At 34.3% G+C, this 25,897-nt stretch overlaps 1 protein-coding gene across 2 annotated transcripts in view; it reads right to left on the reverse strand.

The window, feature by feature from the left end:
- Positions 1-25,897, reverse strand: part of cue (Low-density lipoprotein receptor repeat domain-containing protein cueball) — a 146,249-nt gene that overhangs the window by 91,063 nt on the left and 29,289 nt on the right. For both annotated transcript variants that reach the window (XM_089096905.1, XM_089096906.1), the window contains exons 2-3: positions 20,342-20,584; positions 10,636-10,831 (exon numbers count right to left, since the gene is read on the reverse strand). In XM_089096905.1, the coding sequence (XP_088953031.1) occupies positions 10,636-10,831; positions 20,342-20,584 (439 nt within the window). The remainder of the gene's footprint in view (positions 1-10,635; positions 10,832-20,341; positions 20,585-25,897) is intronic.

A 25,897-nucleotide genomic window follows, 5' to 3' on the forward strand; every position in this document is an offset into this window, starting at 1 on the left:
AAATAGTGTCTTAAAATTCTCAAACCTCGACCATTAAGCCTAAGAAAATAATAAATATATGAAACTTTATTTCTGGAATCTATAACACAATGTCTTTAATTTCCTTGGTGATATTAGTGGTCTCCTTCTTATTCTCAATGTCATTTAATAGATCACGGGTATATTCATCCCATTCTAGGGCTAGTCGATGTCCCCTTGGCATTTCTACTGCAATCTTGAATGTCCAAGGGTGAGATTTCATAGAGGGCGCGGTGATTTGAAGAGGGACAGGGGGCTGGTATAGAACGCTCCTGGATGGTCCAGTTATCTCCAAACGCCCTCACAGGGGTTTTATCATTAACCCTAGCCCTCTTTGATGGAGGAGGGCATTTGCCAGAATCGTCCTTAAAAAGAAGAAAAAATTTAGTATAAAATAACGATTCCCCTTTTACAGAAGAAAAATCAGTACCCTTCTTCTACAGAATTTATTGTGAGGTATAATTTTTCCTAGAAAGTATCTGCTATTGTCCCAAGAAGCCCCCTCCCTCCCTTTTTCAGCAAAGCAAAAATTAAAATTTGCAAAAACAAAATTAAAAATATACCGCTAAAGTCAGTAGCTCCTATTTTTACCATTTAGAGAAAAAATTCAATACACTCCGTGTTGGAAATAAACCCGAAAAGCATAGAAATCCTATTTTTATCATTTAGAAAAAAAATTAAAAACATACCTAGAGACGCAACTCATATTTGCACATTATTCCTCTAGGGCCAAAGGTTTATATAATTTAAAATAAACCTGCGCTTCAATAAACCTTCTCATAGTAGATATGTGTCTTTTTCTTAACCCCCCTCCCCCCTCATATAACCACTGAGTAACCAAAATGGGAGATAAATTTTCCATATGAAAATATTTATCATAAGCAACACCTCTCCCCCTAGCAATTCAAATTATTTACTGTAGAAAAATATATCGCTAATTTGACTGGAAAAAAGTATCTTTTTCGTGAAACCATTTTACTTGGTTAGGCTTAATCCGACAATTGAGTTACACAGGATGCGCACTTGACGGGTGTCAATAATTATCCTTATTTAAATCTTTACGGAAATGATAAAAGTCAGGTTCACGGCTTAAGGGGATCAAAATATCTAAGAGTTGACGGTTGTAAGCTGTCACTTTTGCTAGAATACAGAAAGCATTAAAATTAAATTAATTTATCGAAAAAGAGAATTATTTCTAACGAAAGAATTAAAATAGTAAACGGGGGTGGGGTTACATGGTGAAAAAGATCGTATTTTACGCTTTCTAACAACTATAAACATCGCATAGTGGAGTTTGTATAGGGGGGGGGGTATACCCTGAATTTGAATATACTGGAGGAGGACTACAGAAATGATTTTATTTGGAAATAAACCAAGAAAATTTACTTAACAGAACTCACATTATAAATCTTTGTAGCTAAAGTTTCCAACTCATCAATATTTATTGTTATCTCCATAATGTCTTGAGACTGTATGATAATTTAACCTCAAAGCATGTCTATTATAAACAAAATCTCAACGGCAAACTTTGATGTAAGGGAAACCTTACGTAACTCCCTGATTGACCTAGAAAGACACGTGATCCTGTCCCGTTAGCGGATCAATACATTTAGAAACATTCCCTTATTGACCTAGAAAGAGACACGTGATCCGGTCCCGTTAGCGGATTAATACACTAAGAAACATCCCCTGATTGGCTTAGAAAGAGACACGTGATCCCGTCCCGTTAGCGGATCAATACGTTGCCCTGTTAGTATTCAGTGCGCATGCGCAAACTTCGTCCCGGATCAATACATTTAGAAACATCCCCTGATTGACCTTGAAAAAGGTGCCATTGACCTGTTAGTGGATCAATAAACCATGAATAAATTATGTACTCCCTGGAGTAATACCTAGATCCCTACTATTGTTCGCGTAAAATTAATTCTGCTGTCCAAAAAGCGTTCAATATAGAACAATTATTGCCCTTATTCAATAAGTAATTGGAAATAATTACAACAAGCTATATTGAACGCGAAAATTAAACAAATTAATTGAAAATTAAGTCGATCAAAACCAGCAAAACCAATTGGACATTGCCTTAAAAAAGCGTGCAAAAAATACCTTCACTAGCTCTGGAGCCCTTTGAGAAGGGGCTCAATACGGTAAGAAATACATAATTAACTTCTAGTCTCTAGCTTAGCAGTTTTGCGAGTATAATGTGCAAGAAACAGATTTAAACGTTTTATAAACGTTTTAAACGTTTTATTTTTGAAGGGAAATAAACACAAGTAAAGCAAAATAATTAAGTAATAGCCCATATGGTATTACGTCTTGACTAAAGTGTTGATACATACAAAGAAAGCCATTGTAATTTTTTTTAACTATTTTTTCTATCATAAGTTTAGATCTTAGGTTTTCCCAACTTCATTTCAGATATTGAATTTGCTTTCGATAATACTAAGCTAACTAAGTAGGCCTACTTCTAGTGGCATCAATTCAGGAAAATGTAGGAAGAGGGCAAATGTATCTTTTAACATCTAGATGGGCAAAATCTGTTGGTTTTCAACTTTAACAACTATAATACAAAAAAAGCGTTTTCAATTAAAATGCCAAACTTTTTTTTTAATTTAGGGGGCAAATACCCACAGTCCCACTCTCAATTAACACCACTGTGTTGTTGGTGTTGAACTTCATTATACTCGTATTATTAATTTAAAAAACAAAGTTTTTCCGAGGGAAGTAAGGAGCGAAGTTGAAACTCAAAACGGACAAAAATTATTACTTCACAGCATATTTAATATATATTAATATAACTAGTACAAATAAACCAACTAATTATGTTTCCCTATGCCTTTATGCTTATACGCAACTAGCACTTTACTGAAAACACAAAAGTCAAGTATAAAAAACAGGATTATTGATTTAAGAGTCAAAAGTGAGTATGCAGCCTGACAACACTAAACGAATCTATAAAGCTTTCCATAGTCTTACACCAGTTATGACATTAGGAACTTTCAGTATACAATTAAAATTATCTTAAAAACATAAGCGTAAAACTAAATATTTTTTAATAACCGCGAAATAATTGAACAGCACACAGAAATATTGGATTGATCTATCAAGCAACATTTTGCTCTCACCAGCTATAATACCCCTACTGGGTTATATACAGTTTTAAATTGTAAGAAATATGCTTTAGTATCACTTGAAATAATAAGAAATAATACGAACTCTGGAAATCCGATTATTCCTCTCTATACAAGAGTGAATTTCAAGCTATGATACAAATTCTAAAGCTAGTCTATAGCCTAGTCCTAATTCTATCAAGATGGCCTTAATTCGAACTTGTGTCCAAATTAATCATGACATGTGCTTTTAAAATCAAAACGAGAGCCATTCATTGAACTGAACCATTGTGCAGAAGTGATGCCAAATTAAACTTAAAAAATAAAGAAAACCCTAAAATGAAGTGTTGCTTTATCGTAAAAGGGATTGATCCTTGAAGGGATTGATAGTATTTTGATTTTATAAAAATTGTCCTCAATTGTTTGCTTTTACTGTACCAAAACCCCTATATTATTTTGTGATTTCAGTAAAGCGCTAGTTTTGTATAAGCACAAAAGCATAGGGAAACATAATTAGTTGATTTATTTGTACTAGTTATATTAATATGTATTGAATATGCTGCGACAATAATTTTTGTGCGTTTTAAGTTTCAACTACGCTCTTTACTTCCCTCGGAAAAACTTAGTTTTTTTAAATTAATCTTTCTTCGTTTTTGATTAAAATTTAATGCAGAAACAACGCTGTCATGATCTTTTATATTTATAAGGAATAATCTATGCACGTTTTAAGTTTTAGTGTCACTTTTTAGTTTCAGTTGAAAACTTATTTTAATATAATTTCAAATTATCACCGATCTAGGGGAGATAAGACAGCTCTAAAAGAATACTGTAAACAATCTTGACAGCTAAGTAAAACTTTTAGTCTATAATATAAAGTTCATTATCCATACTTCACAAAAAAATACATTTTTTCTCAGGAACGTTTGTTTTCCGATGAGCAAAAAGCTGTTTTACTCGGTCGACTTCGCCTGAAAAAGCCATAATGAAGACAGGGCTTTATAAACCTCCTACTGACTAGCAGAAACTAGAAAGCTACTGTAACAAAAGAAAGCTGTTTAAGGGCTCATTTAAAAGCTTATATTTATACTTAATCACTTTTATAAATTTGACTTGATAGCACCTTCCCACAAAGTGCACTTTCGATTCTTTCCCCAACTTTTTTAAATGAAACAAGTGCCTTTTCCAATGAAAAGGCAATATTATATCCCAATATTATACGTTTGTAGGTAGATGATTTTTTTTGTCAAATTGATATAAAATCATAAAACTCGAAAGAAAAATAAGAAACAAATTGGGTCTTGGAATGAGGTTTAGGTGCCCTCTAATCTTTACAGTCTATTAAAAAGGACACAACGACAAAAAAAAAAAAAAAAAAAAAAAAAAAAAAAAAAAAAAAAGAAACGCATCCGTAATCAGTCTTCTGGCAAAAACATAAATTCCACGTTGTGCAGATAGGAGATCATAATCCCCACAATAACATTTTCTGATACGCTGAATCAAGGTCTAATTTACATTAAGATTCTTTGACTTTTTGGGGGGTGTTTCTCCCTTTTTAGAAAATCAGGCTCCCTGTTCTCAAAATCCCTTAATCCATCAAAATCCCTTTTTCTTCTGAGGCTTGGAAAATTTGGTGGGTAGATATTAAACGTAATTAAATGTATATATTTGCAATCTGCATAAAAACCCTACTCTTATCAACTGTTATCAAAATTCCATTTTTGAGTTTCGGTTACAATTGAGCTGAGTCGCTCGTTAATTATAATTTAACACCATGCACTGTTTGATAAAACTTATTGGCTAACGTCCTATTTTTTAATTAATCCTATAGCGAACCGGAGTTTTTGAAGCACGATTCATGTTATTAAAGTGTAGTTTTTCTGAGTCCAGTTGAAACGTGCACCATTTTAGAAAATTCTCTTTTTTGGGGAAGCTTTTGTTTCCTTTACGTGTACGTAAAGGACTGAAATACCCTTACAGGCGTCTTCTTTTCTTCGATATATGTGCTTATTTGGTTATTCAGCGTAAGCAGCAAATATATGGCAAATCCAGTGAAGAATTTTTTTGAAAGGCTTTTTGGGTCTCATTTCAAAAATGACGTTCATCGCAAAAACATAAGTTGTTCCCACAAAAGGATTTTCGTTCCTAATTAGAAAAAAAATGAATTCAAAAAAGTAATATATTTTCACCGTTAGTACTGTTAAGGTCAGGGTAGCATCTAAAGAAATTAAACTAGCCAAAAATGTATTTAAAAAAAGCGATTGTAAAAGTTAAATGATAATTTTTGTACATAAATTTCTGCGTGTTCCTTTTGCAGACAAGAAAGCTGAACTTATTTCAAAGTAAAAATATATTTCCTTATTTTTATGGTTATCTTTTTATATTCAAAATTCAATTAGCATTCCTTTTTTTTCTAGTATAATTCAAATATTTGAATTGAACTTATACTGAACATATTTCTTTCAACAGTCCTATAGTCAAATTTAAAATGATATTCAAGAAACTTCAAACTACTGTTGAAGTTCAAACCGTGTTGATTGATATAGCCTATTTACGGTGAAAACTACTTTTTTCAACTGGAAAGTATATAAATCTTAATAATTTCAATAATTTCTTGGAATTCAATAAGCAAGTCACAATTCCAACAGAAAAATTGTATTTTTTTTGGATTTGTTTGAATTCGAGCAAAACATTTTTTTGGAAGTCAATTTTTATCCTGAAGCTTTTCCACTTGAGACACGACATCAAAAGTGCCGCTTTTAGTGCCATTTGAACTTGATAATGGTGTAATTTATATGAAAGACGTAAATATGTGCAATATCTTTTATATGAGCTATAAAAGAGCTGTCAACGATATTCCGGTAGCCTGCTAGTGCCACCCTTTGAGAAATAGCACAAAAAGTGCCATATTAGTGCCATATGGCACTTGCAGATGGCAGAATTTATAAAAAGCACTTAGATATGATAAATATATTTTGAATGAGTCACTAGTAAAATCTCTATGGTGTTGGGCCAGCTTACTATGCTTGTTGAAAAAAAGAAAAAAAAAACAACAAAACGGGAGACATAGACGTACAACCAATGCAAAAAAGTGATTTTCCTTGTTTTTCAGAGACAAGGACTGTAACTTCTCTGTACAAGGTTTTGACCACGTTGATTCCCATGGTACACTTTTCATTTTGATATGACGCCATTTTCGAGGGCTGTGAGGCTTTTTTTCGAAATCAACGTAAATTTCTTTTCGCAATAAACTTTACTTTTAAGACGAACCGAAATAATAGTTAACGTTCCTGAGTCAGTGTCAGATGGGATTTTTTTTCACTAGGCAGTTTTTTTTCAAAACGCGTTTTTTAAATTTTGATTACTATGGGCTGTAGTTTGCTCTTTATTAGGTTGCAGCTGCCGTTGCAAAGATGATACCTTGCCGGGACATGCTTTGAAAAATGAGCCTTGAAAATGACTAAAAAAAAACAACAGCGGATACCGATACCGATATCCCCGGTACGAAAGTTGCAATATCAATATGACTAATACCAATACGTGCGATATCGATATATTTAATACCCCATACAGCCGTTCCCCAGGCACTATGGGGAGTCATATCATCATCAAAATCACATATAGTACACCTTCGAAGTATGTCAAACAAAATGGCTATCTTAAAATTTTTATAGGACTAGTTGGGGGGCCTGTAGGGAGGGGGGTCTATTTGCCCTCCAATATTTTTGCTCACTTAAAAAGGGCACTTACAAATTTAATTCCCTTTCGAATGAGCTATTACACACCTCTCTATGATGTTCTGGCCGCCCCCTAGCCCTTCTAGAAAAAAAAGAAAAAAAAAGGGAGACATCAGTGCTACCCATGCAAAAAAGTCATTTTCCTTGGTGTTCAAGGTTGAGGACTGTAATTATCCTACATACGATTTTCGACCATGCTGATTTTCGACCATGGTGAAAATTACCAGTTTTGGTAACTAACCAAAACAATAGTTACCATTCCTGATTCAGTGTCAAATGGAGATTTTTTTCACCAGACAGTTTTTTTGAAAACACGTTTTTCAACTTTTGATTACTATGGGCTGTGGTTCGCTCTTTACTAGGTTGCAGCTACCGCTGCAACCATGATTGAGAAGTAGTGTAAATAATACAATACTCATTGATATACACAGGTCTATCCCTTGGAGAGGGGTCTTCCCACTTAGAAGGGAATAGATCCTTAGGGGGGATGGGGTCTGGCCCTTAGGTAGACCATGATTTGATTCAGGAATGGGATATAAAATAAATGTATCCATGGGAGGGAAAGGGAAGGGGAGAGAAAATAATTAAGTACGTTTTTAGACCATTATTTATTTTAACTTTACTCGAAGATGGCATCCGAACCGACCTTAGGGAGGGAGAATTAATGAAATTCACTATCTCTGTGACCAAGAATAGCAATTAGCATCCACTTTGTCTTACTTTTTTTTTCTTTTTTGTAGCCTACCATCACTGATGAATTGATTGAAAATCGAATAAGCTTATTCAGAACAACGATCACAAACAACAATTGGTACTTTTGTCTTATAGCCACCACACTCAAGATCTTGTATCGCGAACATGAGACAATAACCGGTTTTCATGGTCTTTATACCAAACAATATCAGCTTTGGTTCAGTGAGACACAACATTATAGCTATATTTCAATCAAACACTCATTTGTCATTTTGGTTAGGTTAGGTTAGTTTAGGTTACGTATTTAATATAATGTTGTCTGGGCGGCCCTCTTTCCATAATTCTTTGTTGTAGTTTTCATAAATTTGTTCATAAAGTATTATATTTTCATCATATTTTGTTTTATTTCATTAGGCTATAAGACACAAGTACCCAACAATTTTTGGTAGATTAAAAAAACAAACAAACATTATCTTCGCTTTTTAATTTTAATCCAGCGTAAACACTATTCAAACGTAAAATTACGTCATTTGAAACCTTATTCTTGTTTTAGGGCGTTTCGTTCCGAACATGCGAAGTTGCTCAATCAAGTATTTAGGCTTTAAAAACAAATTTAAAAAGCGAATTTAATTGATTTGGCATCTGAATAGATCAACTTAAAAAAAAAAAAAAAAAAAAAAAAAAAAAAAAAAACTGTGGAGCTTTACTGACATGACATAATGACAAAAATAAAGAAACAGCAAAAAAGGGGAATATTGTCTGCCAGTGAAACTAGTGTCTGTTCCGTAAATAGAATTCCTGCTCCTGTCGTACATTAGGCTATAGACAGTAGTGTTCATCAAATTCCTGATCTTCTATAAGAATACTATTAGACATCTACTAAATTCTCAAAATTCTCAAATAATGCTGAATTTCAGTAAGTGAAATCAGAGAGTTTATTTTTGGGTAAGAAAAATAAACAGATTTTATTCTAGATAATGATGTTTATAGAATCTCTGCTTATGTGGAGAATTTTATGTTGGTAGGTCGGGGGATGCCGGAGGAGCCTGGGATCCAAGTTGATCTTTCAAGCAAATAGATTGGAAAATACTTGCATGACTCCACTTCCTCTTTCTTGGTTTAAAAGTTAAATTTTCTGGCTGCACATCGTCTTTGTGCTTGAGCGCAAATGAGCATTTTATACTTACATTTATTACTAATAAATCCACTCACGATTAAGGTCCAGGAGATATATGTTACCGTACCTCTGACTCAGCCCCGGACTTAGTAAAAAAAAAGCAGAAACCAACCGAAATCTCTGGAAATCCTAGATGGAAGCACTTACACATCTATGATGGTTATTGCACCTCGGTTTTCCATAGGGGGGTGCCCACTAGATGGCTCTAAGACTTAACTCGTTATTTATTGACCGATGGCAAATTACGAGGCTTGGACACGTCAAATAAATCAAGCTCATTCTAGTGTGAATAGCCTAGACAATACATTTCCAGCGGGAAAGGTTTACGGTAGGCATGTAGAGAGGCTATGATGTGTTTAAAAACATATACATAGAGGGCTTGCACCAAACAGAGATAGGGGGATATTTTGGTAAGCCTAATTTATCAACGGAGTGTCTACAGTCATTTTATCAAAAGAAAGAAAAGCTTCAAAGAAGTTAAGAATATGCGGTTCCTAAAAGGATCACCTTGTCTCGTCCATTATAAACTTTTTTAGTTTGTGTAGCCAAACTATTGAAAATAGAATGGGCGGTCTAGCTATAACTTGTAGGGATTGGATAAAAATCCGAATAAATGACAGAATACTAAAAGCCGACATCGAGGTTCCTGGACATCTTAGAACAACCATTTAAATTCCCTTGTTTTGTACCAGGGATATTCAGTTTTAATGAAATATACATTACCAGAAAGTGGGAATTTTGTTTTTCTAGATTAAATAGACAGGAACTTTCCGTTTAAAAATCTGGAAAGGGCAGCCTCTAAAAATTTTCTAGCATACCTGTTCAGGGAACGCTGAAAGGTCAAAGGAATTATCACTTGAGCAATTCGACTACTTTGGGAGTTCCTTGTGGTACTACTCGCTTTGATTGACAAGATTGTAGATAAGAGACGTAGAATTTTACGGTCTTTTCAGTCAAAGCATTGATTCTCGACAGCTCTGGATGATAGCTAGTTCTCTGGGAGAATTTGCTAATGAACCCTTTATCTTTAGAACAGTCAGCCGACGCTGAGGCTCGCAAAAGGATTTTAAGGTATCCCGTCCTCTAAGTAAATCAAGATCACAAGGAGATAAGCCAAAGGTCACTTGTAGGATCCAGTTTCAATTAAACATTTGACTACATGTTCTTTCATTTATTCTAAATTCAATCACATCGTTGATTTTAATGTAAGAGGATGGTTCTTCAATATTTGTTGTTTTTTTTGTTTCCCCCTCCTAGAAATTAATTCTGACTTGTAAAATGAACAAAAAACGCTTATGCTTAACGCACAGCTGGGGCAGTTAGAGAGTTTCCGAATCTTTCAGGCGTCAAACCCTGAAAAAGGAAACGTGGGTGTCACTACAAATAATTTCCTACAAAAAAAATAGCCATATAACAACCAAAATTAGTAGGAAATAAAGACTGAGTGAACAGTTCACAGGCATTTGACATGTGAATATCTATTAATATTTAAGCCGGATTAAATTTGGAATAAATTACAGTGTTAGGTTTTCTAAATCGAGTCGACATCGCCGACTTCTAAAGCTAGTCGATCTCGACTAGCAGAATTAATCCTTGTATACAGGAATAAAACTGAATTTGTTAGCGATAATAAATATATGTGTCAAGCCATTCATAATTAAATAATGGTAACGAATGCATCAGCCTTTCCCCCTTCTCGACCATTTTCTGAGGAGTCAGAAAAACCCACAGAAAAACCCACAGAGGAAACTTGAATCCCTCCACCTTGAACAACAAGGAAAATTACTTTTTCGCATGGGTAGCACTGATGTAGGCCTACTCTTTTTTTTTCTTGTTTTTTCATACCAAACACTTATTACTACTTAAGTAAAAGGAGTTATTAAATGGAATATCAAAATTGCCTTACTTAGAACAGTGATCATAAACAACACTTTTGGGTAAATCTTCCTTCCCAAGTTCTATCAATACATGACTATCGTCGAACAGCGACCAGCCAGACGCAATAGAAGCCTTATGAATTGCTCTTGAAGTGCTATCAGTCCATATCAGTGTGAGTTCAGGCTGAATATAACAAAGACCTTCAATTGAACAGTTTCTTGGGCCTTAAAATAAAAACGATAGAAAAATGAGTTAGAGAAAAATATGTTACAAACATTGAAGAAAATGAAAAGCTAGGTTTCGGCTGTGAACAAGAAAAAGCAAGAAAGAAAAACAGCCATAGGTGCAGGCGTATCCCTGGAGATGGTGCCTTCGGACCCATGCCATCCTTCCAATTATAATCAAGATTTTCCCCGTATTTTTCTCGTTCACTATTTACCTCGTTTCCACGTATTTTTCTCGTCCCCCCCCCCAAAAAAAAAATTGTGCCCTTGAATGAAATAAATATTCTAACCACTTGGGGATGAGGTGAGTTTTTCTAGTATTGACCCCAAAGACCTATTCAAGATATATTGCGTGTAAAATTACGCATATCAATGACTTTGATCCTCTCCTTCCTAAGAAAAATGCTTATAACACCCCAACCCTAAAGGCAGGCCTTGCATAACCCTATGTTCCAGTGCCATGAGGAAGACTACTTAATACGTCTCACTTTTTAATGGCTAAAAAATCGAGGTTCAGATGGTAATATACTGGTATCAAAGCAATTTCAAGCATATAGGAGCTTGTAGGCATCTTACTGACAAGGTCTCTGACCCCAAAACCTCATTTCTAAGAATTGAAGTAAAAAAAAAAAAAAAAAAAAAAAAAAAAAAAAAAAAAAAAAAACAGTAAAAAATTTTCACAGCAATTTTCCAGTAGCAGTCAAAATTTAAAATATGATTTTATGAAGAAAATGTCTTCATAAAATCAGTAACTTCCTTGTATTACGAGATTTTTTTTAGAAACTTTAGAAAGAGCCTGAAACTCCTTAAAAATTACGTCAAACTGAGATAAAAAGTGCACTGTTCGAATACTCATTGTCGAAAACTCTTAACTGGACGTTTACAATGCCCCACCTTGAGTACCAAGGTAAATTACATTTTGGCATAGGTTGCATTGATGTTTCCTTTTTTCCCCCGGGGTGACCGTATCGAGCCATTGGTCGCAGAACATACGAGGCAGAGTTGCCAACTTTTTGGTCCATGAATGTGTCCCCTGATCAACCCAAAACGTGCCATCTTTAGCTAAAATGTGTCGATCTTGAAATCTCAACAACTAGAGGTTGTTTATTTTTACTGATTGTATTATTGACAAAAAGACGCTTTGTAAACTTCTTTCAAAGTGGCCAGTTAACATCAAATATAATAAAACTGTAAAAATTCATATAAAATATTCATACAAAATGGACTTAGTGTGAAAACGCGAAACTCATATAAACATGTAAACTCTTAGTTTGGAAGAAATCCTTTACTTACATCTCTTGCAAAACCTGGATGTCCAAAAGAAAAAAAAAAAAATACCAAGAAAAAGCCCTACTTTGGTGAAGTGACATTTTTTTTTACCAAAATATATACCCAGTTTGGAAATGTTTCATTTATGTCGTAAGCTTATAAAATATGTAACATTTTTGTACTTTTATGTCCCAAATTTATAAAATGTGTCCTTTTTCGCCCTTTCATGTCATTAATTTAACGTTGTTCCAAAAACGAGTTTTCCAAAGAAAGTAAAGAGCTACATTGAGTAAAAAATTAGCAGAAATAAAGTCAAATATTCTTCCAAGCGTAAAACTACCAGAAATCACTATCAGTAAGTAAATGAAACTCATAACAAACAGAAATTACAATAAATTACCGAATCAAACTAAAAACGAGCAAAAGCTAACATTAGTACAGCTGATAACCCCCATGCTTTCTCAAGACCAAAACATAATTTGCGCTTTACTGAAAGAAAAATAAAAACGAATGACCATGGATTGTCAGTTTAATTAACATGTACTGATATTTATTCCTTAAAGTTTTGATCATTTTTATTTATGAAAGTAAAAAAAAGTGAGAACATGTAAAATATATTTTGTTTTAGTGGCAGTAGTAGTAATAGAAGTAGTAATGATATTAACAGTAGTGGTAGTACAAGTAGAAGCAGTAGCACTAGGATGAAAATCTTTTCTTTTGGTTAGTTCAACATCCCTCACAACAAGCCCTGTTAGTTTCAACTTTAGACACCAAACGGTTCCTAAGATATTGCTGTTACACCCTTTTGACTATCCGCATACAGACGGCGTGTTGTGAAGTTCACCTTTCCCCCTCAAAATTCCTTGAAAATTTCACCTTCATATCCTTAGGCATAGTTGTAATAGTAGTCACAGTAGTAGTATTGATAATGCTAGTAATAGTATTAACATATTGCCTTTTGATCAGTAGAACATCCCTCTCATCAAGTCCTAGAAGTTTCAACTTCATACAATTAGCCGTTACTATGAAATTGCTGATGTCCTTTTGATAACATGTATGTTATCAAATTTTCCTCTCAGTGCTCCTAGCCTTGCAAGTAGTATCAATTAAAGTAGTAGTACTAGTAGTAGTAAATGAAGCAGTAACAGTAGTATTGGCAGTAGTGTGCACATATTGCCTTTTTGTGAGATGATTTTCCCCTATAAGTATTCTCTTAAAGTTCCAACTTAATACCCAAATCAATTCTTGAGATCCACTATTTTGACAATTCGCAAGCACATAGTGTCTTTTGATTTAGTCCGAATTTCCACTCAATACTGTAAATAGAGTAGTCTGGTAGTAGTAGTGGTGGTAGCTGTACTGGTAGGATGCAAATATCGCCTTTTTGATCATATCCCTTATCATTTCCTGAATTTTCCAAACTAATATACTTAGTTATCCCCGTGCTACACCCTTTTGACAATCCTTATACACATAACGTGTTTTGATCTAGCTCAACACTACCCTCAACATTCTCTGAAAGGGTCACCTGAATGCCCTTTGTCTTCATGGAGAGTAATGTTCAAACATGCATACCTTTCTCAAAAAGATATCCTGTGTGTAAACAATGTACGAATTGCCAAACTTACAGCCCTTATCCTAAGGATTGCGGGGAGGTTGACATCCCCAAAGACATAATTACTGGACCTTTCAACAAGGCTGAACAAAAAAGATTTCTTAAAATATCGATCGGATATGTTTTGGGGAAGATAGACTAGGGGGGGAGGCTGATTGCCCGTAATTCATTTTTTACTCTTAAAAAGGGCACTAAAACTTTGGAATTCCAATCAAACGAGCTCCATCCGATCCAATTCTTATACGACCACCCGTTCCATAAAAAAACCTTATATGCCCCGGGGCATAGCTTACAACCCTTGCCCATGGGTCCTGGGGGATTGTATTCACTCTAAAGACATTGTTTTTTTTATTTTTGGACTATTGATAACAAAATGGCTATCTCACAATTTCAATTGAATGCGTTTTGGGAAAAGAGGATGTAAGGGAGGGGGGCTAGTTGCTTTCAATTGAATCCGTCCGTCGTGTTCCATAAAACATAATACCACCCCTTTCATAAAAACCTTATATGCCCCTGGGGCATAAATTACAACCCTTATCCCCAGACTCTGGGGGATTCTGTCCCCCCAAAAGGCCTTATTATATGATCTTTGAAAATTTTTTAAGCAAATGGCTATCAAAATTTTTATCTGATACAATTTCGGAAAATACGACATGGGGGAGGGCACCCCCAATCACTCTGACTCTTAAAAAAGGAACTAGAACATCCGATTTCCAATCCAATGAGCCCCCTCCGGAGTTTATACGATCACCATTTCCATAAAAACAATATATGCCCTCGGGACATAAATTACAACCCTTGCGCTGAGGGCTGTGGGGGAGGATTGTCATTCTTCAAGACAAAATTTCTAGACCTTTAAACTACGCAAAACAAAATGGCAATCTCAAAATTTTGATTAGATGTGTTTTGGGAATTGGTTCGTGTGAGGGGGGGGGGGCTTGTTGCCACCCGAATTCTAATCGGATGAGCCTTTTTGAAAGTTCCTACAACTACAAATATCCATCTCAAAATTTCTATCAGAAGCATTAAGAGGGGGGTATCCACCCTCCGATCACTCTGAATCTTAAAAGAGGTACTAGAAATTCTGATTACCAATCCAATGAGCCCCTCCGAAGTTTATACAATCACCCTTTCTATACAAATCTTATATGCCCCCAAGGCATAACTTACAACCTTTGCCCTGAGGGCTGTGAGGGGGGGTATCATCCTCAAAGACGCAATTTCCAGATCTTTCAATTATGTTGAGCAAAATGGCTATCTCAAAATTTTAATTCATGTGTTTGGGGGAATGGTGGGCGTGGGAGGGGGGTTAGTTGCCCTCCAATCACTTTCGACTATTAAAAAGGGCATTAGAAGTTTCAATTTCTAATTGAATGAGCCGTTTTCGAGGTTTCTAGGACAAGTCCTTCGATACAAAGTGCCCTGGTCTGAGACAAAAAAAAATTAATAATAATAGATTGTGCCCACATCGCTCTTTACTTAGAGCGATGTGAACGATTTACCTATGATTATGTCCTGGTACATAGAAATTAATATTTGTCCTTTTGACATAAAAAGTATCCAATTAGCAACCCTAGGCGAAAAGGCTCATTTGAACGAAAATGAAAATATCTACAATTTCAAATAATTTAAATTTGTAGTATCTTATTTGATGAACGAAGCTATCTTTTCCTGATGAATGTCCAAGTGAGAAATGTTAAACAGAATAATACAAGTATATATTTTCTTACAATTTATGATGTAAACATTACATTTATGGAGAATGAAGTTCAATTTCGCTAAGGTTTAGCAATAATATTTGAGACCAGAATTTTACTTTAGCTTGACTGAGAGTACAATCCATCTCTATCGCACTACTACTTCTACTAACAATTCAATGCAGCGTCAAACCACATGAAGCCAACAGAACAGTGCACGCTATTCCTGTGCCCTAATCAATTCAAAACTTCACTTTTATGATTTATTTTTTCTTTTTTACCTCAAAAGGTACTATAAATTTTTTGGTACTTGTATGATATAGCCCTGACCTAATATTCTTCATCTAAGTAGAACCTGTTTCTCAGACCCTCAATCCTAACGAAATATACCTAAGTATGACAAAATAAAATACTACAGAAAAAAAATTGGGCTAGATAAATGCACATTAGGGGAGGGGGAGGGGAAGTATGGTGTGTTTTCCAGCCTAATTTGTTAGGTACAGTTATTCTGCATTTCATGAAATAAGAATTGTTATCTAACTTCACATTGTCCAAATATTTTATCCCCCCCCCCCCTAATGTGCAAACATACAGCCCAAATCTTATACTTCCCATCTATTCTGTCACTTCTCTTTGTCTTGTCTCAGGCTAAGCTGAAAGAAACTAACAAAAAATCGGTTCTACATTGCGTCAGTGGATAAACAACTTGAGTGGTCGGGCTATATAATACAAGTACCCATCTTTTTTTATGTGTAATTTTGAAAAATAAATAAAAGTAAAAAAATTGAACTGTAAAGTCTCCAGGGATTAAAATTATTATATATTAAATATTCATTTTATTTTCATTAATTCTTTCCAGTCATGTTGATTATTATAGGGATTTATTTTTCATATTTTTATTTGTTTCTATTTTATACTTATTTATATTTATATAAAATTTATATTTGTTAATACAATACTTATATTTCTACTTATATTTACTTATTTTTATTTATATAAATATTTAATTTATATTTATATTTATTTGAGAAACAAAAGCACGCGGTTCAAAATACAAATAGTTTTCAATAAAGCGCAAATGACGCAACAGACCTTGGAACTTTCACGGTTAGAAGAGGGGGTTGTAGCTAAACTCGTCTTTGAAGTAATTTTTGTTAGTTTTAAGTTTGACTTGAAAGATTTATTTATTCATCTATAGGCCTATCAGTATCTGTTACCTTTATTAAATAAAAAAAAACAAGTTTTTTCAACTGAAAGTAAAGAGCAACATTAAAATCTAAAATGAACAGAAATTATTCTGTATGTGAAGGGGTTTACCCCCCTCCTCACTACCTCACTCTTCACCCTAAAGTTTTTAGTACTTTAAAAAAAGCTTCTTAATTTAATTAGACGGTCCTTGTCTTTACGGAGTCGTTCTTTAAAAATTTGGGGGAAAAGTCAAAATTTAGCGTAAGGAGCGAGGTATTGGGGAGGGCGCAAGCCCCTCATATACAGGATAATTTACGTTTGTTTTAACTTCTAATTTTGCGCCTTACTTTCAGTTGAAGAAACTTGTTGTTTTTTTTCAGATAGTTTTTCAAGTAATATCAGGACATCTGGCTTCCCCTCCATAAAACTTCTTTCCCCTCAGGGGAAACTCCTCCGTGGGAAGTTCCTTCCACATAAAATACCCTCCACTGATAGAAAGTTTACTTTCGGACAATTCCATCCTCGTTGGAAAATTTTCCGCCCGAAAAATTCTTCTAGTATACTTTCATATGAAAAAGAATTAAATCTATAATCGCTTTTCAAATCATGCCAGAGATCCCCCCTTCCGTGAAAAATTTCTCTCGGAAATCTGCTTTCTCCTTAGGAAGTTGCTCCCTAGGAATATTTACTTGTGGAGAATTTATCTCACGAAAAATTCCCCAATAGGAGATTTTCCTCACGGAAATCCCCGCCAAGGAAAAATTCTTCAGACAATTAGACCCTGTTGAAAAGTTTATCCAGGACAATTCCTCCAGAATATCCCCACATTCAAAATTGAGCCGGCAAAGAGTAGTAAGACAAATAAAAAAACTATAGTACAAGAATTCTGTCAAATTTACCAAGCGTAAAATTTCACCTGGAGAGTTCAACCCGGAAACTTCCCTCCCCACGGTAAATTCTCCCCGTTGACCCCCTTCCCATCAGAAAATCTCTCCTGAAAAATGTCTGTATACTTTCCCAATAACCAATAATACATGTAAACAATGGGCAAATTTCATAACTTACAGCCGTTTCCCCAGGGGCCTTGGGGGGTCATGTTATCCCCAAAGGCATAGTTATTGGACGTTTCAACTATGCTGAATAAAATGGCTGCCTCAAAATTTTGATCGGAAAAGTTTGGGGGAAAAGAGGTGGAAAAGGGGGGCTAGTTGCCGTCCAATCTTTTTAGTCACTTAAAAAAGGCACTAAAACTTTTAATTCATTCAAATGAGCCCTCTCCTAATTTTCTAGGACCATTGGTTCTATGAGATTACCCTTGAAAAAAAATCTACAATTTTGCTTAGTGTTGTAACTGGTAAAATTGGTCATGTTAAAATTACGTATTTTACACATTTTACCATAATTTTATGGATCCCCGTAAAATTAGTATTTTACCTATTTTACGTAATTTGCGGTTTTTTTTTCTGGTATTTTACGTACTTTACCAGTATCTTACATATTTTACTGACATATTTTACGACGTCTAGCAATTTTCAGAGCACAAAAGCGCGAAGAGGCTGGCAGAAAAAGGATTGAATAAAATTTTGTTCTACGTATATGATTTATGCCCGGTTTAAAAGGCCGTCAAAGGTCGTTCAATGTATTAATATTTGTTCGTTTATTTTTTCTTAATAACACTTCATTTTGAAGGGGTGGTCAAATTGGCTTTGGAGGGGGTTCGGTCAATTGGGAATTGAAAGTTTCAGTGCCCTTTTCTAAGGTTTAGCAGGCTTTTCAACCAATTGCAACCGAATGAGTTACTGAATGCTACCAAATGTTACTGACTAAGGTGTCCAAAAGAAATTCTTATCCTAGTTTAACGGCTCTTGTGTTTCAGCAGTTGTTTTGAAAGAATATTCAGATAAATACAGAATTATCTCTAAGTTAGAGATGATGAGAGGGTACAGAATTAGCTCTAAGGGGTTGGGGTGGAGGTAGAATCTAGGACTGAAGGAGAGGAGCATCCCGTTGATGACAGTCTTAATGACTGTGAAAGTGACTAAATGTTCCGTTATTATGATCAAGTGCTTGGTTAATCTAAGTAATCAAAATGTTACAAACCTCTTTTTTACTTGTATTCGGGACTTTTATAAATAAATGAAAAATAACATGTATGTGATGTGAGGAATGTGGCTGAATACGGCTATTTAAATACGCAAGGCTGTTAGGGTAACATTTCTTAGGTTTAAATGTAGAAACCAATTCCAAATATGATTTTACTTCCAAATAATGGTAAATTTAATTTCATTGTTTATTTATTTTACAAAATGAATGTCCAAAATCAGGAACTGTCCAATTGCTAAGGCTCTAGGCAAAAGATAACTAAAAAGATAGACTAGACAGTTAATTAAATTGATGAAACTCTAGATGAAGGAGCATTACCTTTTTAAGTCCAGGAAAATCAGAATCATCAAAAAATTCCATTAAAAGCTGTAAGTGATGTTGAAAAGTAATCCTCAACTGGTCAGGACAACTCTAAAACACCAATTTTACCCTGTATTTCCTAGGAAGTACCTTATTTTACCTTGTTTTACCAATTTTACCTTATTTTACAATTTAACCTTATTTTACCAATTTTACTTGCCGAGTTTTTATTTCACGGTAATTTTACAACACTAATTTTGCTGATGGGAGCTTGAAACATCTAAAGTGGGGTTCTCTGATATTATGAATCTAAAGGTGCAATTTTCATTAAGATTCCTTGAATTGTTGGGGTCGTTTCCCTCCTTTTTCCAAAATCAGGCAAATTTACGTGAATACTATGCTATACATTTTTGCCTGTATAAATTCTACACATGCAAAAATCAGGCTCGTAGCTTTTAGCGGGTAAGACTAAAATTAATAAATATTATAAATTTGGAATCAGCATAAAAAGCCAGAGTCTCGGTTACTATTGAGCCGAGCCCTTCTTTAATTACAATTTGTCAATACGAACTGTTTCATATTTGTAGAATCATTAATTTCAAGTTATATTCGTTTTGGGTTTCATTTATTCTTTAATTGTAATCTCTGGTCCTTATGAGTTTGAATTATTATTGAACTCTATTTCTGCCGGTCTTAAGTTTGATATGGTTCTTTACTTTTCTTTAAAAAGTTCATTTTTCGCAAATTTTTATTTCAATAAATCCGTAACAAGGGTTCTAGCCACATCAACTTGTCTTCTAAAGTGGAAATTTCAATTTAGAAAAACAAGAGGTTTAGGCAGGGCTGCAACCCTCCCTCCTTCTACAGGATGTAGCTTATTTTAATTCACAAAACATGATTGGCTTGTGATAATACATCACATAATTAAACTAATAGAATTAAAGCAAACTCTTTAACATGGTAGTATACGAAATTAGTAAAATGTTATTCTTCTCCATTAAGAAAATTAGTTGATTTTAATGATTTTAAATTCGTTTTCTTAGGAGTGAGACGTACATAAATATAGATTATTAGTTTTATATTTTAATGATATTGGTATACCCCTTAGAGGAGGGAGTACTTCATAAATAAGATTAAAAAAAATGAAAATAATACAAACATGAGATTTTCCCTCAGCCAACAACGCTTTCTAAGTGTTAATAAATGTAGCCAGAGAAAGTACACCCATTTACAGCAAAACTCTTTCTCGTTAAAAAGCAATTATGATACTTGAATGGTTGACGATCCACTAATAGTGGGCCCACCCCTTTTAATAACAGTAATAACTAAGAAACTTACTAAGCAAATTTTGAGCATCTGATCCTTTTAATTGATTATTATTCAATGGAATATAATGGAGGGACGATTGGTGATCAACTGTGGATGAGAAAAAAACACCGCTATCTGACACAGCCACAGCCTTCAACCTTGGCTTAACATCAGGATCGTGGTCATACGCTGTAAATGGCTGACCATTGGGGATTCCACTAGTTTCGTTTTGATGATGAATCTGCAACTTTGAACCAAGTGAGATCAATATGTCTGAAAGGAAAAAATAGCTATTTATTCCTGGACCATATCCGGGGGGGATTAGGGGGTTTGACCCCCCCCCCCAATGTTTATTCGACTCATAAAAACGTAACAAAAATGCACATAAATAATTTTTTGTGTATTTTCAAGTGTTTTTATACCTCCCCTCAGAAAAAATACCCCCCCCCCCGAACTAAAGAAAATCACGAATAAGTGGATAGACCAGAATTTAATCTAGCAAAGGATATCTTCAAATTGTTTTAAATAATCACCCCCCGCCAATGGTACCCGCATAAGAGTCGCACTGGACCTTTACCCCTAATCTCAGAAGACCGAAAAGGTGACAAAAATTTACGATATTCATCACCTTCATCAATTTATACATACTAGAAAATTATTAAAACAATAAGACCACAAGTACAACAAATAATACACTGAACTACACAATACAAAAGAAATAGAAAAAAACAGAGAAAACAGAGAAATTACACTTGAATACCGTGAAATTCCTTAATAAAAGGTAAATACGTTAGAAACAAAAGAAGATAAAATGAAAAAAAGGTGAGAAATCGAGAAGTAGAAAAAAAAAACAGAAGACCTACTGAATATTTAATCATGAGGAAAAGAAAAGAAATACTAACCATGGTTTCAAGTCGCTGCAACCTATAAATAACTAAGTTTACTTCTTAAAATTTACCCGAAAATTCAAACTTTTTAGGAAAAAAAAAGTGTCAGGTGAGTAAACATTTTTATTTGAGGCTGATTCATGAATGGTAATTGTGATTTTGATCAATCTTAAAAGTAAAAGTTTATTACGACAACAAATTTATTGAATTTGGAAAGATATCCTGAAAACCCTCGAAAATGGTGTTGGGTCGAAATGAAAACTCTCGAAAATGGTGTTGGGTCGAAATGAAAAATTGGAATCATCAATGTCGAAACCCCTATACAGGAAAGATACAGAGCCACCATCTTGAATAACAAAGAAAATCAAGTTTTTTTAGCACGGGTAGCAATGATTATTTTTCTTCTTCCTCGCAAGGAGGGCACTGGAACATCATACAGATTTGTTCGAAGACTCGTTTGAATGGAAATATATATATATATATATATATATATATATATATATATATATATATATATATATATATATATATATATATATATATATATATATATATATATATCAATGTACTTTTTGTCAGTAATAAAAGATATTATCAAAAATAAAACACAATTTTTGACAAAAATTGTGTCTTCACATATAGAATTATGTCATGTTTGAGTGGCTTTGCTGCCTGATTCTCTGGGGTTCGTTCTTTACTAAAAATTAATTTAATAAAAAAAAACTTTTCGGAAAAGTAGTCTTACAAAGAAAAGTGAAGTTAAAATTAGGACCAGCAGAAACAAAACCAATAATAATGCAAACTTATGGATAAAACATTATATGTATAAAAAAAACAATTGATGTGAAAACTAGCTAAGTCTTGCTTGCAATTTCCTTTGCATGTATTATTTTTTTAAGAGTAAAGTAATATTCATAGAATTAATACATTTGGGCAAGTATACTGCATTAATTTACAAAGTGGTATGTGATAGTTTTCAAATTGAGATTTATCTAAAAAACCTTTGCAAAAAATGAACAAGAAATAAGCTAAAAACAGATGGCACTAAACAGGTTAAGAAGGCATAGATTTCCTTTGAAGGTGAAGTTGGTTTCGTTAATCAACAAATTGTCCTGGCACTTTCAATTTTTGCAAATGAAAAAAGTGGTCAAATCAGTTAAGATCCCCATCTAGAATTACGCTACGTCTATTACGCATCGTCAGGGCATGGACTAACACATCTTCTTAAATATACACGAAGCGCTTAAGCTAGCTTAGAGTCGGACAAGAAGAAGTCTCTGGGACTTCCAGAATGGATGGACGTTTTCTTCAATCCTGGGACATGTCTTTCTCTTTGTGGTAATTTCTTTTCGCTTAAAGTTGGTCTTGATTATTCTTTTAAGTTTCTGTTCGTCTCGGGTCTCATTTACACGTTGAATAAATATAGCACTTTACTTTCCTTTGGAAAGCTTTTATTTTGAAAATATTTTTTTAAATTAATCAAAATAATTAAATGGATCAAACAAAAAAAGCAACAGGTACTACTACAGATGAATCCTTGAACGAACAGATATTAAAAAGAATAATAAACTCAAACCTTAATTTGACTCCTATGGCTCATATTCAGCATTTTGCTGAAAAAACTCGCCGCATCTAAGGACTCCCTGTTGGTAGTAAATACTGTTCAGCGGTTTTTTAGTTGCACGCCTCTATAGTGTGTTTGTTATGCCGCATATTCAGTGGTTGTCTCCCTTTTGGTCAATATTATCGGAAGGGGATAAAAGAGCTCTCCGTTATTATTATTATAAATATTGTAAGTACCTTCTTCGTCTCCCACCTTGGGCTAGCAATCGAAGAGTTACCTCAAACTATGAAGCTATAGATCCCCGTACCGCCGTTTTTGAAAGACGAAAAAAATTCGAAAATCCCCTTGATCTAAAACATGATTTTAAAGTGTTATTTTCTTAAAGTTTAATTTATCTGTAGTATAATGTATGAATTATAAGCAAATTATATGTTGTGTTCAAAATGTAATTGATATCTTGGTTCTAATTGATTCGCTGGATGATCTTCTTTTTGTTGTTTTGAGAATTGTGTTATATTTCCTTATATTTCGTTTTCCTCTTTTTTCATTCATTTATTATTACTTCATTAATATATTTCCAAAAAAAGGAAAAAAACTTAATTCATTCTTTCATTACACCTTTATACTAGTTTGAACAAAATGACAATTTCAAAATTTCGATCAGTGTTGAGGAGAGGGGCCTCCAAAAAAGGCATGGAGAGTGGGGGGATTGCCCAGCAATCTCTCTTCAACATCTTTTTAACAAACTTTGAAAGTTTAAATTTAATGCCATCAGTCGTTCGTTAAATATTGTTGATATTCATTTTTCATAAACAGCAAGCACATAATGCGTTTTGATTTTGTTTGGCACCTCTCCGAACATTTCCTTAAAGTTTCACCTTAATTTCCTGAGCCTTCATAGAGACCAGGATCAAATGTACCCTCTTTTCCAATAAAAAAAAACTTATTTCTTAACAAGGGGCAACTTGCATAACTTACAGCCCCCGTCTCAGGGCTAGGGGGTCAACCCAGGAGGCACAGTTAATTGGCCTTGGACTATTTTCAACAAAGTTACTATCTGAAAATTCTGATCGGATGAATTTGGGGGAAAGGCTGCTGGAGAGTTGGTTGCCCTCCAATAACTTTTGAATCTTAGAAATGGTATTAGAACTTTCGATTTTCAATCGAATGAACACTCCACAGTTTATACGACCACTCTTTGTATATGAAGGGCATATGGTAAAAGAAATACAAATAAGTAAATAATAATACATAGAAGCCTTATGGCTCTTTACTAAAAGCTATAGCGTTGCCTCTGAGAAAGCATGGGCACTGTTTTTTTTGTTTTTTTTTTAAGAAACAGAAAAAAAAAATAAACAGGGTTTGCAAGAAACAGAACAACAACAGAACAGATAAGAAAAAAACAGGAGACCTGTTTCTGTTTCTATTCTGTTTTTTGGTAAAAACAGAGAACAGCTGTTTTTGCTCAAAAATAGCTGTTTTAACAGCTGTTTTTTTCAACGTTCAAACCTTCAAGAAAAACAAGAGTAAGTGATATTTTTGTTTTATTATGATAAAGTTAGTAATATAATCATTCATTTGATTCTTAGAACTTATCACTCAAAAACATGCGCTTTTCCAGTGTCTTTGACAATTTTTTGCAAAAAGTTTTTTTGATTAATTTCTGTTCGTTTTATATTGACATAGTTTTTTTTTTCAGGGAGAAAGACTGAGCCTCTTCTGAAGTTAAACAACCAGCCCTTCCATAACAACCTTAAATACCCCATGGGCATAACTTACAACCCTTGCTAAAAATAAAACAAAATCGCGAAGAAAGGAAGAAAATTTACCCCTTGTTCCTAATCTCTGGGGTTTGTTTCAACCCCAAAAGCCTTTTTATATGATATTAGACTATTTTGAAGAGAATGGCTATCTCAAAATTTCTATTAGATGCATTTCGGGACAATACGACGCGTGCGTAGAGTGGAGGGGTTAGCTGCCCTCTGATCACTTTGACTCTTAAAAAGAGCACTAGAGCGTCTGACCACCAATCCAATGAGCCCCCTCCAAAGTTTATATGACCACACTTTCTATAAACGTGAATAATTCCTGTCTTGGATAAGACTTGTGTATACTTTGACTTAAGGTGACCCATTAATCTATTTAACTTTGTTAAAATAGTGAATGTTCAAATTTCTTGGCAACTGATTAGTAAACCAGATTACTGGTACTTTTCTCGTTATTGTTGATTATTTTGAATTTATTGAGAAACAATTTCAAATTAGTGTTCGAATTTGTGATTTTGAAATTGTGAATTTGTGATTGTGATCTCAAATGTTTGGAAAAAAGGAGCCTCCAAAACAACCTCCTCATAGGGATATGAGTAAGTCACCATTTCAACCATCTTCAAAAGCCCTTGCTAGAACCCCCCTAAAGCTGCGAATGTACCAGCGACCTCTCTGAAGGGTATTCATACCCTAAACATGGATTCCACCCAATGTCCATCACCCTCAACAACTGATACTGAAAAAGATGAAGAAGGCTTTAATATAGTAAACTCGGCTAAGCGTAGAAGACAGAGAACAAAAAGTCCACCAGATTCAGCAATAATACATCAAACCGATACCACGAACAACTCTTCAAGAAATCTAGCCGATTCACCGGTAATTATTCAACTAGTTCCCCAATCTGATAATTGCTTGTTTACCAACCGTGATCTACTAAAGTTGCGAGTTTCCCTCTTCAAGACCATTCGTTGCAACTTTAATATGAATATAAACAGATCAGGATCCCTAGATATCCTTTTGAACGATCCCACTTCAGTGAAAAAGGTAATGGAGCTAAAAAGTGTTGAAAATGTTGTTGTCACAGGCCACCTGTGGTCCCCAAACCCGATACAAACAAAGATAGTGCTCTACAATGTCCCTAAATCGTTTCTAAACTCGGACCTGATGGAAGCATTGATGAACGAAAAAGGTGAATGCATTCCGGTCTCTAGTGTTCATACCCTTGGTCACGAAACCACTGAAACCTCAAACTTTAAAACTGTGTTGTTTGAGCTTCAAGGACAATTTAATATTGACAAAGTGTTCCTCTTTGGCCAACAAAAATCATTCACGCCTTTCAATAAAATACCATTACAGTGTACTAAATTTC

This window comes from Artemia sp. Qi Xiang Cuo, chromosome 11, assembly GCF_049724085.1.
Source record: "Artemia sp. Qi Xiang Cuo chromosome 11, ASM4972408v1, whole genome shotgun sequence".
NCBI classification, from domain to species: Eukaryota; Metazoa; Arthropoda; class Branchiopoda; order Anostraca; family Artemiidae; genus Artemia; species Artemia sp. Qi Xiang Cuo.